This window comes from Gavialis gangeticus, unplaced genomic scaffold (genome assembly GCF_001723915.1).
Source record: "Gavialis gangeticus isolate Ggan-Ray unplaced genomic scaffold, GavGan_comp1, whole genome shotgun sequence".
NCBI lineage: Eukaryota > Metazoa > Chordata > Crocodylia > Gavialidae > Gavialis > Gavialis gangeticus.
The window spans coordinates 24,072,969-24,090,884 of NW_017728996.1; the positions used below are offsets into that span (position 1 = coordinate 24,072,969).

General features: G+C 42.0%; 1 protein-coding gene across 1 annotated transcript in view; it reads left to right on the plus strand.

The window, feature by feature from the left end:
* The window catches only part of ATP8B4 (ATPase phospholipid transporting 8B4 (putative)), a 247,388-nt gene that overhangs the window by 166,259 nt on the left and 63,213 nt on the right, over nucleotides 1–17,916 (plus strand). The window contains 4 exon segments of the mRNA XM_019504155.1: nucleotides 890–1,098; nucleotides 2,979–3,022; nucleotides 5,153–5,318; nucleotides 15,944–16,132. Coding sequence (XP_019359700.1) covers nucleotides 890–1,098; nucleotides 2,979–3,022; nucleotides 5,153–5,318; nucleotides 15,944–16,132 — 608 coding nt within the window.

The following is a 17,916-nucleotide window of genomic DNA, read 5'->3' on the forward strand; positions in this document are numbered from 1 at the left end:
ACAAAACAAGTGCTTTTTTGTGACTGCTTTTCTATGGTTTAATACATAAAAAGTTCATGTTTTGGAGTTTAGGGGATACAAAACACCTTTATAAGCCAGTGCAACCTTTAGAGGAGGCTAACATCCAGTGAGTCCCAGTTTTTGACCCATGATCAGTTTAGGATCGGGGGAGGTAAAAAGATGATTTAGAGCCACCCCTGTTGCCTTCTCAGCTGTATGCCATCTTCTGTTCCAGGGTATTTTAGGATTGAACTAAAGTGCATAATCTCTTTTTAGGGCATGTAAGTAGGTCATATTATTGGTCATAGTGCGCACCAAAGAGTCATGGCATAACTCTAATAGTATGTTACCTATATAATGACAAGCACCATTGTTAGCTAACCACATCTAAATGTTTTTGAGATAAAGATTATAAGATCTATTCTAAAAAAAATCAGACCTATACTTGAATGCAAAGGAATGACTTATTTGTCCGTACAGAAGAGGGAAACTGTGAACACTTGAAAAGCTGTAGAACTCCATTCAGCAGAGCACAGCAGTAGACAAGATAACACTATACAAAAGTAGTAACCTGAAAAGACTTGACAATATTGGAAGTACAAGTTTCTATTCTGTTCTCATTTGATTACAGTATATCAAGTTGCTTTGTAACATGACAAAACACGATAAAGTTTATGTAAACTTTAAATAAAGCAGTATTCTTATCACACTCTTTCTTTTCAGAGATGATTTGAAGTTTGAGATTATTTGGGGCATATTATGTACAATATGCACAGAGTTTCATTCACTGAAATCTGAAAACTAATTTTATTTAAGTTCTGAGTATGATTGATTTTCATTTGAAAGACTTTAAATTCTGAAGAGTGTTTTTGTGTGTCTGTTTTAAAAGTGTGGAAGTTATTCGGCTTGGGCATAGCTACTTCATAAACTGGGATCGTAAAATGTATTATGCCAAAAATGATACCCCTGCTGAGGTTCGAACTACAACACTTAATGAAGAACTGGGACAAATTGAATATGTTTTCTCAGATAAAACTGGGACGCTCACTCAGAACATAATGACTTTTAACAAATGCTCTATTAATGGGAAAACATATGGTAAGTTATTGCTTACTAGTCTTTTGCCAGTGTAATTTATTTCAGATTCTGATTTTGAGCTTAGCTCCTTTAAAAATGACCTAGACATTTTTTTATAAACGTAGAGTTCACATAGAGTTTTGTGAAAAGAGCATAAATTCCTGTTCTCTTCAGTTAATTTTGGATCAGTCTTTGTTAGAGAGAGAGAGAGAGAAGAGAGATGTATTATTTGTCTCTAAAATAATGCAAATATGGGTATAATGGTGCCTTTTCATCTTTTTAAATTAAGGATTTATTACTGAGTTGAAGAATAGAGATAACAAAACTAGCTATCTTAAAACTAAGAGAAGAAATATAATGCATAAACATTAAAATAAATGTATATAAATTCAGTTCACATGTCACCAATGATTTATGGCACCCTTCTGAAGAACTGAATCATTTTTTAATGAATATTTATTGCCTTCCTTTCACAGGCTGAAAAGTCTTTTTAAATGTAATTGTTTTAAAGTAGCCTGATGTCATGAAAGTGACTGATTGATTGATTAGCACAAGGGAGATGCTGAGCCAGTTTTCCCATATCTTTACTAATAAAATTGTGATCTGCCTCAGATCTCATATTTGATATTCCAAGTGCCCGTCATGCAACACTTTAATTTTGATTGATATCCCATAGTCCACCCTGAAACCACCTAACTTCTTTTCATGTATATTATAATTCAAGATTTGATACCAGATCTTCAGAGGTGAATGAGTTATTGTACTGTGCTGTCTAAATATGGAATTAAAAGACGTTTAATAAATTGAGGCAAAAGGTGATACATGTATTACATGAGTTTTAGACTTGTAAACTTATATATTACATGGTATAAAAAGACCAGTTCTTTTTATACCAGGTCATTTTTTAAAAACTTGCAGGCTGTCTAACATAACACCTTACAATGATTAAATAACTACTGTTTGCTCTATTCCAGGCATACCATTTAGTAAAACCTAGGGAATGTTAGGTGATAATATAATACAAAGATTAGTTTTGGAGCAAGTGAATATTATATTATTGACCCTCAATTAAATCTAAAGAACTCTGCATAAAACTTTATTGCTCAGTTCTGCAACTATGTAACAAATGGCTTTAGTCATGCAGATAAAGTTATTTACATATATCTGGGTTTGCAGAATTTTGCTTTGGCACAAGATTATATGCCATAGCTGGAGAGAAAAAATACAGTGGCATTACAGACTTAAACTGAAACAACTTAATTTATGAAAATGTTGACTGTAAGGGTCTACTCAATTCCATGGATTTCATGGAAACTGCAAAATCTGGGATTGTGTGTAATGTAAACTTAAAAAAAAACCTTAATATAAAATGTTGGCTTCCCAGTGGGAGGCACTAGTCCTCACTGCTGCTGCAGCCCAGACTTTCAGCCTGCCTGGGGTGGGGAGGAGGTGCTGGCTGGCAGGGAGGCATGAAGAGCATCAGGCAAGATGGCAGCTGCCCCCTTGTCTCTCCTCCCCCAACCAGGGCTTGTCTGCCAGTCAGCACTGGGGCCACATGAAGGGCAGTCAGCAGATGAGGTGGTGGTCACGTCCTCTTCCCTCCTCCCCTTGCTGGATCCTCTCTGCCTATCAGCATCAAGGGGCTGGGCTGCTGTAGCACATCCAGGAAGTACCTGTGGAATTTGCTATTTATGCTACTACCAACCCACAAAAATTATGTAGTTTCTCTATTATTTAAGTAGACCTCTGAAATCCCTTTTAGTATTTTCTGTTATTTATTTGTTGTTGAAATGAATGTTTCCTTTTTTTAGTCTACATCCATAGCTTAAAAATCAAAAAACATGTATTTTGTAAAAATGTAGAATTGAAACTGAATTCACATTTTTAATTTTTTTTTATAGGTGATGTATATGATGAGCTGGGCCGGAAAACAGAAATTAATGAGGTATAGATATGACCAAATTTTTAAACCTTATGATGTACTCTAGTTTATTTTTATTTCATTTTTAAAATCCTATCACCAATAGGAGAAGTTGTCATTAATTTTCTATTCTATTTTAAATATTCTTTAGAATAACTCTAAATAAAAAATGGACAAGACTGAAAATACAAATCTTTTCCTTCTCAGGGCTTGTCTACATTTGTAATAATTATTTCAGTGTAGTTAGTTCAATATAAGCCCCTAGATACACACTTTGGATGTTTTTACACATGCTCTGAGGGTGGCAGGGACACTTTAATAAGCCTGGCTCTGAGAGTCACTCTAATTAATGTGCCCACAGTATCTTGTGTATCAGCATCCCTGTGCTTCAAAATGGCAGTGGGGGCACTTTTATCTAATGCTCATCAAACAAATTTTAGTTAAAGCCTCCCTGCTGCCATTTTGAAATGCCGGGATGCTGATACGCGAGAAGCTAAGGCTGGTTGATGTGCACTAATTAGCACACTCTAGCAGACTTGATTAATCAATTCTGCTCCAATGTCCTATAATTACAGCACATCCAATCAGCCTCTGGTCACGTATACAGGCACCCTTTTACTCTAGAATATCTATTTCAATACATTTCCAAGTGCAGACAAGTCCTTACCATCTTCTTTTATGGTTGTTTTTTCTGTGGGTGCTAGGCTTTTCCTGGCAGGGGGGCTGAGCTGGGACTGTAATCAGGGTGGACAGTGGCAGTGCTGGGAGGGGTGGCTATGGGGGTTTTTGGGGTGTCTGTAGCCCACCCCATAGCCACCCCTCCCAGCACCACCTGCCCTGCCCCCACCCTCCCTGAGCACAGCCCTGGCCTAGCCCCCCTGCCAGGCAGCTCCTAGTCCCAAACCCACAGTGGGCAGCTTGCCCTCGCCCCATGCACAAATCTAGGGCACACATGTCTCCCATGCCCCCCCAGGAACTGCCTCCCTTCAACCCCTCCCATGCCCATCAGACAAGCCACCCGCAGCTCTGTCTCACTCCTTGGGTTGTATTCACCACCCTGGGTGGGCAGCACCTGCCCGACTCTTTCCCTCACTATGGGGGCCTCAGTGTGTCCTCCCCATGCTGCAGCTGTGCATATGCATGCTGCATTTATCAGTGACATTATATCAGCTACACCAGCCAATAAAAGCCAATAGCTGATAATGTTAATTTTCCTTTTATCGGTGCCGATCCAATATCCCATCAATATATCAGTGTACCTCTAGTACATATGTATATGCAAGAGACATTAAAAGGAAAATAATTTTAATGTGGCATAATTACATTTGGTGTAATTATATAATTATTCAGGAACTATTGAAAATATGAAGGGAATAAACCCACATTCTAATTGGGATAGATTTATAAAAGATCATTTCAAAACCACAACTACTTTGTAGAAACTAATTGTTAAAACAGAATGATGAAATCTAGTAACTAGTACGAATTCTAGGAATAGCTCCTTGGCTGCTGTTAACTGAATATGCAGGAAATAATCCTACTGTGAACACACCAAACAACTGGCCAGTTTTTCACCTCATTACTTTTGAGCTGCCCTAAGATCCTGACAGATTCTAAATTGCATGGTCTTTTGATGTCACATATTTCCATAAAAGAAAAAAAAATTACTATTAAATAAACAAAAAGTGGAAAGGAAACCTAAAAGGAAGCATACTTCTGAACTTCTCCTTCAGCTAAAAGAAGAAATAATTAGGCTGTCAGTATTATTAGGATTTATTTACTCTTTACAAGGTAATAGAATAGCAAACCCTTGATCAGTTTTGAATCTATCAAGTAGAATGCAGCACTGCAGTCAGCATATTGCATGATGATAAGTTTTCCTGTTCCTGTAGAGCCTGAAAATATACCGTCCCAACCTCTGCTGATGAAAATGACAAATGTTTCCAATCCATGTTTTTTTAACAATATTTCCCCATCAAACTAGTGTAGTAGAAAGGAACCTTAATTAAAAAGGCAAGCTTCTCACATCTAAATGTACCACATAAATGTTAGCTTGTTTGATTATTGAACAGTCTTTTAATACTCAAATATGCAGCTAGAATTAATTATTTAAAATCCTTTTTTGAAAATTGCATGACTTTTTGTCTCTTTCAGAAAACTGTGCCTGTGGATTTTTCATTTAATCCACTAGCAGATAGCAAGTTTCAGTTTTATGATCACAGCCTGATTGAATCTATTCAACTAAGAGATCGGACAGTACATGAATTCTTTAGGTTGCTTTCCCTCTGCCATACTGTCATGCCTGAAGAAAAAAATGCAGGTAAAGTACTGAAAAGATTTAGAACCTCTTTTATTACAGTTAACTATTTGATTCCTATAGGACTTGCCTAATTTAAAAATGCAAGTTTGGATCACATTTTCAAAGCGAAAGGTGAATTGAGTACAAGCCTTGGTGATGTGTGTGCAGTCATTGCACCCTTAAAACTTTGTAATTCAGTACACAAATAGGTATCCCTGAGCCAAATCAAGCAATCACACTTGCATAGATTAATTATGTGTACACATAATTGACTGAAAAGCTCATCCGCATATTCTTCACATAAAAATATTCTTCCATACTTGAAGTTGTCTGACTTTCACGTATGAATACAATGTCTTCTGAGCACAGCAGGGGCATATGCCAGTTGTGCTGTCTTGCTTGTTTTACTGCTGGACTCTAATTTAGTTCAGGCAATATTGCAAGGGTGAGTGAAAGGGCACATAACTGCAGGTGTGAAATGAAAGGAAAGATAGATCTCTATTACATTTTTGTCTTTCTTAAATCCTCCCTTAAGAGAAAGGAAAGAGATGTTAACTTTATCTTTCTAGTGTACTGAATAAAATTATTTTTATTTCCAGTCAGTAATTATGCCCAGCAGAACATTTAGTACATATTTTGGATGGGCTTTATATTCCACCTGTGAGAGAACAAGTTGCGCATATTTCCAGGCCAAGTAGTACTGGCAATATTTTAGTCTCCATACTGTTACAAACATTAAATCCATAATAAGAAAATGTTGTATAGTGTTGGATATGTGTGTCATAGAAAGAATAGTTCTCATTTATAGGTTTTCCTTCTTGTAAAAAAAAATCCTTCAAGGTTCCAGTGTGGGAGTATGTGGCAATCTATGGCACACAGTCCATTTTTCAGGACAAATTTTTATTATGCACCCCATATTGCTACCTCCTCTATGAACAAAATATAGTAGATGACTAGAGTATATCATTGGCACAGAGAAGACAGACAAAGTGAGAAATGGGGTGTATAACACACAAGCAGAGTGAATAGTGTGGTGGCAGCAAAAATATTAATCAGCAAGGTATATGGGCCTAATTTCAGTAGGACTGGACTTCAGGTTTGAAGTTAGGCATGTGAGTTAAAAACTCTTTCTGTCTTTGAAAGTGTCCAGGAATGGAGGCTTGAAAAAATCTGTTAATCTTCACTTAATTCATTTGTTCTGTAATATATTCATTTTGTGTTAGTTGCATTAAATTTAGATATTTTCCTTTTGTAGCAGGTACTTTAGAGCTGGTCATACATGTAAGTGTATATGCATATAATGTGAGATGACTTACCATTGCACAGGTCAGTCACAGTCCTAGAGGACAGGATTCTGGGAAGAGATGTTTAGAATGCTGTATGCACACATTCAAAGAATTTGGGAGACTTCTCCCAGTTTGCTCTTTTTGTAGATAATCTTACCCAGAGCCACATGCACAGACATTTGAATGCTGAGGCGCTGAAGATTGGAGAGCTTGCAGTGCTAACGTTGTGCAGCTGGGGTCCTATGCACACATCTTGGTGTGCTCTGCAGGCTCTGTTAGTCTGCCTGGCAACAGAAGGAAGCAGTGCATAGGGACAGTCCTGACTGGTGACCCAGACTGCCCATGGTCAGCTTATGTTTCTGTGCAGCACAAAGTGGGGATTGTGAAGGAGGAGTGTTCTGCTCCTTGCTGAAGCAGCAGAGTCGAGCAAGTGGTGTACAGTCTCCTTTGAAGTGGGGGGAAGGTGCAGGAGGAGGGAATGCTGGAAGATGATGTTCTCTTCTGAAAGAAGCAGCACATAAAGACATTTGCTGTCCCAGAAGAAACTCTCCCAGAAGTTATTTAACCCTGGTTGTTGGAACAGCTGTTTTTACTCTGATAGAAAATGCCTGAACATTTGTACACTCTGGTTTCTCCGGGGAGAGCAGCAGATCTCCCAGGAAAAACTGAATGAGACTGCTGTCAGTGAATTACTTGTCTGATAAGTAGCACATATTATCACTTCTTTTACAAGTGTCTAATAAGTCTTGTCTAGTATTTAACACTCCTGTCAGGCCAGGCCTCATTTGATCTGCTATCTGGTACCATATAAACCAGGACAGCCGATTTCCATGGTCGGGTTGTCAGTGACTAAACTGGTGCCCCTGCCTGGGCTAGCCTTGGTGAGGAGGGTATGTGGACACCCAGCAGGATTAAAAACAAGATGGATGAGATCCCTGTGAGCCAACAGCCATCCATATCTAGAGAGGAGATGGGTGCTGCCAGGTCACTCTGCCTGAAGAATCACTAATGATTCAGAGCAATTCATCTAACCTAGAAGGGTTGTTTCAGCATCTAGGGTGCCCCAAAGGTTGCAGCGCGGCCTCAGGACTGACTTGACTAGACTTGACTAGAGTATTTAACACTGAAATGATTGGTGTTTGAATTTAAAACTTGTATCCAACCTGTAGGGCATCTCCAGGAGTGGTTTACTGTAAAGGAGAATTTCTTGCTTCCCAGAGATCCTGGTTTTCTCTATTTAAAGATCCCAAATTCTCTGATTTAAAAACCCCAAATCCATGTTTTTCCATGATTAAAGTGAAATGCCAATATATATATATAAAATAGGTATCAGTTGAACACAATGTTTTATTGATATATTTACAATTTTAAAACAATTTGAAAGGCTACTGATGCCTCAATCTTCATAACAAAATAAATACTTGTGAGAGGGGAGGCAAAAGCCCCCTTGACACACCCCAGACCCCTCCCCCCCGATGTTCCCCAATACTCAGACGATGGGTGGCAGCTGGGAAGAGACACCGGGGCAGGCTCGGCACTACCGGAGCTGCCTGAGCCTGCGAAACAGTGGAGGAAGGGGGTGTGGCATCAGCAAAGTGTGGGCTCTTCAAGAAACAGCTGGGGACACAGCTAAGCCTGTGCCAGGGAAAGAAAAGGGGAACACTGGCAAAGAGGCTGGCTCTGTGGAGTCGGGGAGTATTAGCCCTGGAGGCCAGGGGAAGAGGCCAGGTGCCTACCGGAGGACCTGGAGAAGCAGGGCAGAGATCAGAAGCCCCAGGAGCAGATAGGGGCAAGCGAGCCCCATGGGACACCACAGGGAACAGTGGGGCTCTGATCAGAAGCTCAGGCACCGTGGCAGGCGATGGCCCCAAGGGACAGCTGACAACCCTGGGCAGGGCCGCAGTGAGAGAGGCACAAAGGATCACAGACCCCTGGGCGGGGAGAGCAAACAATGCTGGCTGGTGGGACCAGGATAGCCCAGCCACAGGTCAGCTGGGCCCCAGGGAGGTTGCACTGGGAGGGCCAACAGCAGCTGTGCACAGGAAGGCTGCCCATTCCCATGCATACTAGGATAGAAGGGACGGATGAGTCTCCAAGTGACCAAGGGACATGGAATCCCAGGAGCCCATCGGCAGACGCTGACCATTTTCAGTTACGTTTCCTCAGTTGCAGTTAACCCTAGATGGGACAGGTTTAGTTACCCAGGAGCCAGCCCAGAAACAAGGGACAGACTCAGGAAGACTGACAGCCAGGAAGGCCCAGTCCCTAGAGGCGGGTGGTGTGGATGAGGCGAGATCATCCAGGGCAAGACCTGTGGTGAGCAGTGTCTGCTCAGGCTGTGGATGTGGTAAGGGGTGGGATAAAGGGGAAGTTGGAGCCCCACAAATAAACCCAGGGTTGAGGTCCCCTCAGGCCACCTACAGAGAACTGCCTCCCAAAAGATCAAAAGGAGCATCGAAGACATAGCAGGAGAGTAGAAGCAGCACCCAAACCACCGTGGTGGTGCCGAACCCGGATCTCACCCTGATGTCACTGGGAAACAAGGCACTGACCAAGAAGGGGCCTAAGCCCTACAACACCTACCAGTGACAGTACTAAATATGTATATATTTTGACACTGAATTTTAGTTTTTTTATCATGGAGAATCAGAGAGCTCCCTGACCCGTTCACTCACTAGGATGAAGATCCAGCTATGGTTGTCCTCCCTGCTGCTTTGTGGAGCTGAGCAGCCCTGATATGCTGGTGCCCTGCCCCTGCCGCTACCCCTCACTCCTGAACCCCAGCCCCCGCAGCCCTACCAGTGCCCTTCACTCCCAACCCACAGCTCCCTGGCCTTGCCAGTACTATTCACTCCTGCGCCACAGCCCCCCAGCCCTGCTATTGCCTCTCACTCTCGACCCACTGGCCCCCGCCTCCATTCCCTTGTGGGCACAGGTGGCACATCAGGGGAGTGGGGGGGCATGCACCTTCCCCAGATTTCTGTTTCCACAGCAGGGCATGGGGCTGCAGCTAGGCCAGATCAGCTCCAGGCAGGAGCCTTCTCTGCAGCCCAATGGATACACAGGAGGGAGCGATGCACTTCTGTGGCTGCCAAGATGGTATGTGGTAACAGTGGTGGTGCAGAGTTGTGCCCGTGCTGCTACCAGGTGGGCAGAGGGTACCTCACTTTGACAGTCATGGGGTCGTGCCTGCTGGGCCACAGAGGCAGCTCCTGCCCAGAGCTGGTCCAGCCCAGCTGCAGTCCTGCTCCCCACTGTAAGCACAGAAATCTGGGGGGTACATGCACCCCCTGCAGTCCCCACACATCACCTGTGCCTCCCTGTCCTCTGGGGCTTACCCGGAGGGAGCCGTAGGAGCTGCTCTCCACCATCCTGCCTGGCTGCCAAGTGCATATGTGCATGTGCATATGCACATGGTGCCCCCTGCACCCTGTGTCCCACTCCCCCCAGCCCCTTGTAGGTTGGCACTCTGCCAGCCTGAATGGGGAAACCCACGGTTTCCTGCATTTTTCTCCTGTAAAGGAGAAAATCTGCCTTTTTCCATGGCAAACAGAAAGCTTGGATCCATGCTAATCAAACTGCTTCAGTTTTATACTGTACTTCTTGCAGATTTGAAAGGAGGTGGATGGTATCATAGTGTTTTACTCAGAAGCAACACAGTTTTGCTGATATTTATACATATCTGTTTTGAGACATAATCTCATAACCTGTAGTTATCTTGCTGTGTTTGGCTTTAGAGTGTAGTTTTTCAACTTTAGAAAGTATAAAATCTTTCATTCATAGTTTAAAAAATCCCAAACAAACCTTGTACTGAAGTTGGAGGTCATTTGAGTTGATGGAGAATATCTGGCTAAAAAAAAAGTCAGGGACTTTGTGTCAATAGGTATTGAGTAATTATACATGAATTAGAAGGGTAAGAAAGTAAATATCCAGTTAGTACCAATACATATCCATTTGAAAACTATAATCTGCCTTTTAAAATACATTTCTTTATAATCAGCCCGGGAGTGCAGCCCGGGAGTGTCCTGTTTAAAAGAAGCCCATTATTCATTTAAAGCTGTCTTCATTTACAAGTGCATCTCAGTAAATGGTGGCTGGATGAAGTTTTCATTTGGGAGTGTGACTTGATGTTGAATGTAGAGTCAGATGCAGAAGGTAGCTTACCCTTCATGCCCTTTTCATTCTTGGCTGAGACTACTAATGTGGTGGTGCCCGGTTTGATCAGGAAATGGACAGAGATCAGCTCATTATGGATATGTCTCGTAAACTTATGTCAATTGCTAATGACTTTCAGTTATGATGTACTCAAGTTGAATTTAATCATTTGGAGCTGAAAAGCTTTTTGTCCTTTTCAGACTCTGTCATCCCGTGAGGCATCAGTTAGTCTACTTCACTGCTCATCATATTGTTTACTGAGCCATTTCCATTTCTTTTAAAAGCTACTCCCTGGGTATATCTACCAGAAACTTTGGTTATAGTCTGGGAGCTGGAGGGAGCAAAGAACTGGCAGCTGAAATGTACAGGAGCTTAGAAACAGTTGATAAGAAGTTTCATATTTAAAATTTAGGCCCATATTTAAAAATTTAGGCCCAGTTTCTATCCAGTCAGCTGGGAGTCATGAAAAAACATTGGGCAACTGCTCTCCCTGACAAGTCTTGTGCTCCATCTTCCATTAGGAGAATAAGTAGTTATGAATCTCATACTTTAGCCTACAGATATTCTTGGACCTACTGCACTCTGCAGGAACAGCGTCTCCTGTAGGGGTGTGTGAAACAGGCTGTATTCGATTTGGATTCATCCTGAATCGGGGACGGTGATTCGATTAGTTGATTCAGATCACTGTCCCTGATTTGATTTGGCCGAATCTGAAGATTTGAAGCTGAGTCAGAGAATCAGTGGTTTGGACATAGACACAGCTTTAAATGTTTTTTCAACATACCTTGAGGTACCAGGTGTGGCTTGAGAATGCAGCGATGCTGGGGTGGATGGAACGTCCCATAGGAGCATGGGGGGGGCCCCCTGTGTGCTCAGCGACGAACCCAAAAGTGGACCAGAAGTACTTCTAGTCCACTTACGGGTCCACTGGGGAGTGCACAGGGGCTCCCTTGCACCCCGCCGGGTCAACAATTGGCCACAGGGGGAACCCGGGTGCCCCTCCAGATCCAGGAGGCACTAGCCGTTGTGCCAGGGGGCACAGGGGCCGGTCCCCTGTACACTCCCCAGCGGACCCAGAAGTGGGCCAGAAGTGCTTCTGGTCTACTTCCGGGTCTGCTGCCAAGTGTGCTGGGGAGCCCCCTGCACTCCTGTGGGATGCTCCATCCACCCCACCATTGCAGCATTCATGAGCCACCTGGTACCTTGAGGTATGTAGAAAAAACATTTCAAGCTGTGTCTGTGTCCGAATCGCTGAATCTTTCCAAATCTCTCTGAATCAATTCAGAGGGTTCTGATTCAATTCGCAGAGATTAAAGGGTCTCCACCAAATCAAATCAGGGACCGAAGCTTCGCACAGCCCTAGTGTCCTGCACAGGCTTATACAGCAAAAATCCTTTGGCCCATTTTATCAGGTCCATGAGCTTGAGAGACAAATATGCATTGCTGTTCCCCACCAGCTTTCTCTTTCCTGAATCATTGTGTTGCTCCTGAATATCCTCCTGGCCTGCCCCATTCTTTGCAATCTCTGCTGGAGCACTACTGCAGTTGCCATCTCCAGCCCCTTCTCTCTGCACGAGGAAGTCTGTAGCAGAGACATAGCTTGACTGATACACATGAATTAAGTGAATCCTTTGTCCATTAAATAAAAAGAATAATTTTCAGATTTTATAAAAATGTTTCCATACTCCCACCTGTTGGATTAGCCTCTATGTAAGATTAAAGTGTGTGATAATTACACTAAAAGAGCAAGAAAAAGTGTGAGACTCCCAAGAAAAATTTCTAAAGGAAAGGATTTTAAATTGCTTAGAATGCTGAATTTTCAACTTAATGTAGTCTGAAAATTGCCAAAATAACTTAAGTTTGTCATTGTTGAATTAGCAAAGGTTTCTTGTTAATCATGTGTGTGGCATTCAACATTGATTTAAGCATTTTAAACCTATTTTATGTGTAAAGCTTAAACTAACAAAGCAGTCACTGGGATTCCTTCTAAGTCATTTTTATGTTAAAATATTTGGAATATGACCAACTATATAACTGAGAAAGGTGTTAGACAGGCTTTTGAGCATAGACTGCATGTCCTCAGATCACTTAGTGCCCAGATGTTTGTCTAGCACACATTATATTTAGGACATGATTAACCAGTTAAAATAACTAATTAAATGCAACCAAGTAAAATAAAATTAATGGTATGATAAAACACAATATGCATAATACCTTTGTGGCTGGTTCCTATCATGCTATAAATTTAATGTCTGGCCAGGCGATTGGGGCTCCCAGTCTTCAGAGAGTATTGGAGCCCTTGATCCCCATGTAGCCGCAAGGCTGAGAAGACCAATCAGCTAATTGCCAGTCCTAGCTTCAGGGGCCCATTCGAGTCAGCTGCAGGGGTTCAGCTGCTGCTCCCCAGCTGCAGGGGTGTATCAAAGCACTTGACTCTGATACGCCTCCTTGGCTGGGAGCAGCACCAGATCAGGGCTCCCAGCCTTCAGGGTGCAGCTGGAGTCAAAGGCTCCACTGTGCCCCACTGCTGGGAACTTCAGTCAGCTGAATCCAGGCTCCCAGCTGCAGGAGTGCACCATGATGCACCCACATGACTCGAAGGCCCCATCAGCTGACTGGGGCTCCCAACTGCAAGAGCTTGTTATCTGCAGGTGCAGGGGGAACCCAGGATCAGGGTCCCAGGCTCCCCCTGCTCCTGTGATATGGTTTAGTGGGATCAGAGTCTCAGTCCCACAATCATGCCTCTTGCCATGCATGTGTGTTATGGTAGGTTGTGTGATTGTGAGGACCACACATCAGATCCCATTGCGCCTTTGATTGCATGCCTGCCAGGGCTTAACATCATTCCCAACTATGGAATTTGTACAATAAAAGTTATTACTAAAAAGAATCTTTTCTTATCCTGCACATTTCCTGCACTACCATGGCTTCAACAACACTAGAACCTTAGCACAGAATATGTTCTTCACTTTTGATCATTTTTGTATGAAATTCTTATAGCTCTGAACTGCCTCATGCAATTCTAACCCCAGAAAACCTATGACTTTATTGGCTGTGTTTATTATGAATCACTTTGAAGTGCACTGTGGTCTCAAATTTGCCTGGCTTGTGACAGAATTTGGTAATAAAAGGTGGATTGTTTTAAGTTTGTTTCTGTAGTTTTTAATTAATAAGAGGCTTAGTACTGTGTGTTCTTGTTTCTGTGCCACGTTTTTTTATTTTACTAGAATGACATATTTTCCTTTTTTAATGCTTTGTTTTTTTGATTGTGCAAGAACAGTTGTTTGTGTGACGCTGAAGATCTAAAGCAGGAGTTCAGATGTGCTAAGTATTATTATTATTATTATTATTATTAAGGCTTAAAGCAATATTTTTATTCAGTGACTGTTGATGAATGGAAATGATGCAGGGCTGAGCTTCAGTTTCCATGTCAGCCATCTCACTTTCTCTCTCTGTCTCTTTTTTGTGTTCATAGCTCTCTCAGGCAAATTCACTTTGGGCTGTGTTTTTTCTTGCATTGTTTTACCCCAGAATTTTTTCTACTGTGTCAGCAAAATTAGTTCAGTCATTTTGTACAGGTGATATTTTTGTTGTGCAAATAATTACTTCTTATACCTGATGGTCTAAATTTGTATCTTGGTTCTAATTATTTTACATGCATTATAACATATAATATATGGAATGTGCAATAAAGGTTAAGTCAAGACTGTTAGAAACTTTGGTTCAGATTTTGCTCCCAGTAAATCTGAAGTAATTCCATCAGTATTTGATGGAGATTTTAACAGTAGGTAAATGAGAATAGTAAGTTCCAGCATTGACTCCTGAATTCCTTGACCCTGTTATAGGGTTGACTTGTTCACTTTTTATCATTGCATCAAAGTTAGTTTTCCATTTACATTTAACTAATAATTTTCTCTGCATTTGTACTGCAATCTTGGGACTGCAGGAATAATGGAGGTACTATTTGTACCAATTTAAGGTTTACACGGAGATTGTTTCTGAAACCCGGAGTTAATTTTTTCCCCTGTTTTTGTGGTACCTGATTGTAGCTAGGTCTGTAACAGAGCTAGGCTTCTGATAAGCTCTCTAGATTGCTATGACTTGACTTTGATTCTAAGTGATTTACTAATTTTATCTGTTTATTGGCTAGATTTCATACAAATCTTTGACCTTTTCATAGAGGCCCTTTATAACCATATAAGGATACATTTCATGCTTATTTAGAGTTTGATTTAGGCAGAATGTGTGTACTGGGCTTCCAAAATCCTGCTGTGCATCTTAGTAAGTAACTGTGATGCTTCAGGTTCAATTTGGAAAGAGCTAATTGTAAAACTTTGCTATAATAAAGAATCTGTATCTGAGAAACAGGCATTGTTCTTAGTCACATATTCAATATCTTATGGGTTCATACAGCCCGGATTCTATGCAACCCCAAATACCAATAACTTCTTATGCCATGTAAGGCCAGCTGATGCTTGTATGGCAGCAAGTTCAGCTATGCTAAGTGCATTCCCCAAATATTTACTTTAACCAGCAGGGACTTTTCACATTGCTTGCAGTAAAGTTATTTTTGCATTCAAATGGTAGCGCCAAGTTCTTAATGGTGACCAACAACCCTCCTAGAACTCCTTGATTATCTGAATAGGCCATTTCTTAGATTGTAACTCTAAAAATCTTTTCGTGATGGTGAGTTCTCATGTGAAGCCACTGAACAGAAATAGGTCTACTATCAACTCAGGCCTCCTTTAACACATACCTTTACCTAGATTCTTTTTGTAGTTGCCATCCACAGCAGAGTCCTCTCAGGAACCAGTATTTAGACCCTGGATGGCAAAGAGCAGATGTTTAACTGATATGCTACCCAGTCTTTCTTTGACATTAAGCACCAGAAAGTATTTTTAGGATTAGTGCAACATTGTCTTGTTGTAGTGACTCACTATAAAAGATATCCTGACACACATGCTGTCCTTCAGAGTGCTGAGTTGCAGAGAATAGAATTCAAGGGTTTCATGACAGATCTGTATTTTTCATTTGACTTTTTCTCCCTTTGCCTAAGGATCACTGAAGTTGAAAACAGAAGCCCTTCATTCAGCAGAGGGCCTCAGCAAAGAAGTACTCTTCAGTACTGTTCCTCTTGTCATTTGCTGGAAGTCAAGCTATGAATAATTTCTAACTTATTTACAGTTTTGGTTTTCTTTTTTGTAGGTGAACTGATTTACCAGGTGCAGTCGCCAGACGAAGGTGCTCTAGTAACTGCTGCCAGAAATTTTGGGTTTATCTTCAAGTCTCGGACCCCAGAGACCATCACTGTGGAAGAAATGGGCCAACTTGTTACATACCAGCTGTTGGCATTTTTAGATTTTAATAATATCAGAAAAAGGATGTCTGTAATAGGTACAGCATGTAGCCTTTCTCTTGGTTTCTTTTGTTCTAATTGATTACAATGTATAGAGCTCTAAAGCATTCAGTTAACAGTGGATCTTCACATGTGCCATTAACACACAGCAATACGCTGCAGAGTTTATTGCTCCCAAGAATTAGGCCATCTACATATCAGTTGCTAACCTGCTATAGGCTGTGAGGGACTTTGAAATTAACACAGGTTTGCAATTTCATTGAATCAGTGAATTTCAATGACAAAATGTTTCTGGAGAAATTTGTTGTGATCATTTCCAGGTTCAGCATTTACATGAAGTCTACAGCACATTCTGGTCTGTCTGCCATTTGTTGTCTACAATATTTAAAGAAAGATAATTTAAAAAAATCACTTATTTTCTAAGAAAAACTCTATGACAACTTGCAATCCTGTTGATTATTTTTCGTAGTGATCAATTCTGAAGATTTTTTTTTACTAGAAATGAGGGAGAGAGGGAACACACTAGTTTAGACAGGGTGGAGCTGGTGACATACCTCAGTCATTAGTTATAGTGACATGCTCCAGTCATTGTGGATATTAAAACACATGAGGAGACCAAAAGTAGTAAACAGAAGTCTTGAATTTCAACATGAAAAATATATTACTGTATGCTAGGACTCACTGAGGATTAGAGGATATAACAGTTTTGAGGTTTTTACAGCAAGATGTTTGAATTATAATTTCCCCAATAGTTTCTCTAAAACTATTTTTTAGAAGTGAGAAACACTTTTGAAAGCCCTATAACTCACAAAGTTTTCAGCTTCACCTCATGCTATTTTAAAAATGTCTTCTCTGGCCAGATAAATCTAAGAGAAATGTTGAGTAGATGGAAGCTTATTTCAGGGTAGTAGTTTGGTGGTGCTTTAGGATGGCAGTGTAAAAATCGGGCATATAATGGGAACAGTTTAAGGTTATATTTGCACAACAATCAGGTGTGGGTTTTAACATGTACAGACAAACTTGAGTTAGCTTTAAATGGTGCCAGTAGCAATGAAGCTATGATGGCTTCAATACTGGCTATGCAACCCTGCCTGGAACCCCGGACACCTAATTAGTAGGGCTGTGTGAAGCTTTGGGTGTTGATTTGATTTGGATGAGATTCAGCTTGATTCAGCCCGATGGTGGCTGAATCTCCAAATCCAGATCAAATCAGGAGACCAATTACAAGGTCCGAATCAATTCAAAGCTCTCTGAATCAATTCAGAAAAGATTCAGAGAGCTTTGGAGATTCAGGCAGTCCCCAGTCACTGCCGCAGGGAGCTGGACCTGGACTCTGTACTGGTAAGTAGGGGGCAGGGGAGGGGACCATGGGGGGACCCCCACCAGGCTTCATCCCCTGCCTGCTCCCCCAGTTCCCCCCGAGCACCCTCCTACCCCTGCCCACTGTCCCAGGCCCCCCCATGGCTGCCCCACCTTCTGTCTCTTTTAAAAAAAGCCCCTACTCACAGGCTGCTGCCAGGCAAGGGGTCGATCCCTGCTGCCCCCCATGCTGCATGGGGGGGCTCTGCCATGAGCCCCCATTCCCTGCCCACTCTTCCAGCCCCCACCATGGCTGCCCCAGCCCCAGCTTCCACCTCTTTAAAAAAAAAAAAAAAAAGCCCCACACTCACCAGCTACTGCACCGACTCTTGGGACTTCTGGGGGCTCATGGGAGAGCCCCCCCGTGCAGTGCAGGGCAGTGGGGGGCAGCAAGGATCACCTCCTCACCTGACAGGAGCTGGTGAGAACGGAGCTTTTTTTTTTTTTTTTAAGGGCGGGGGGC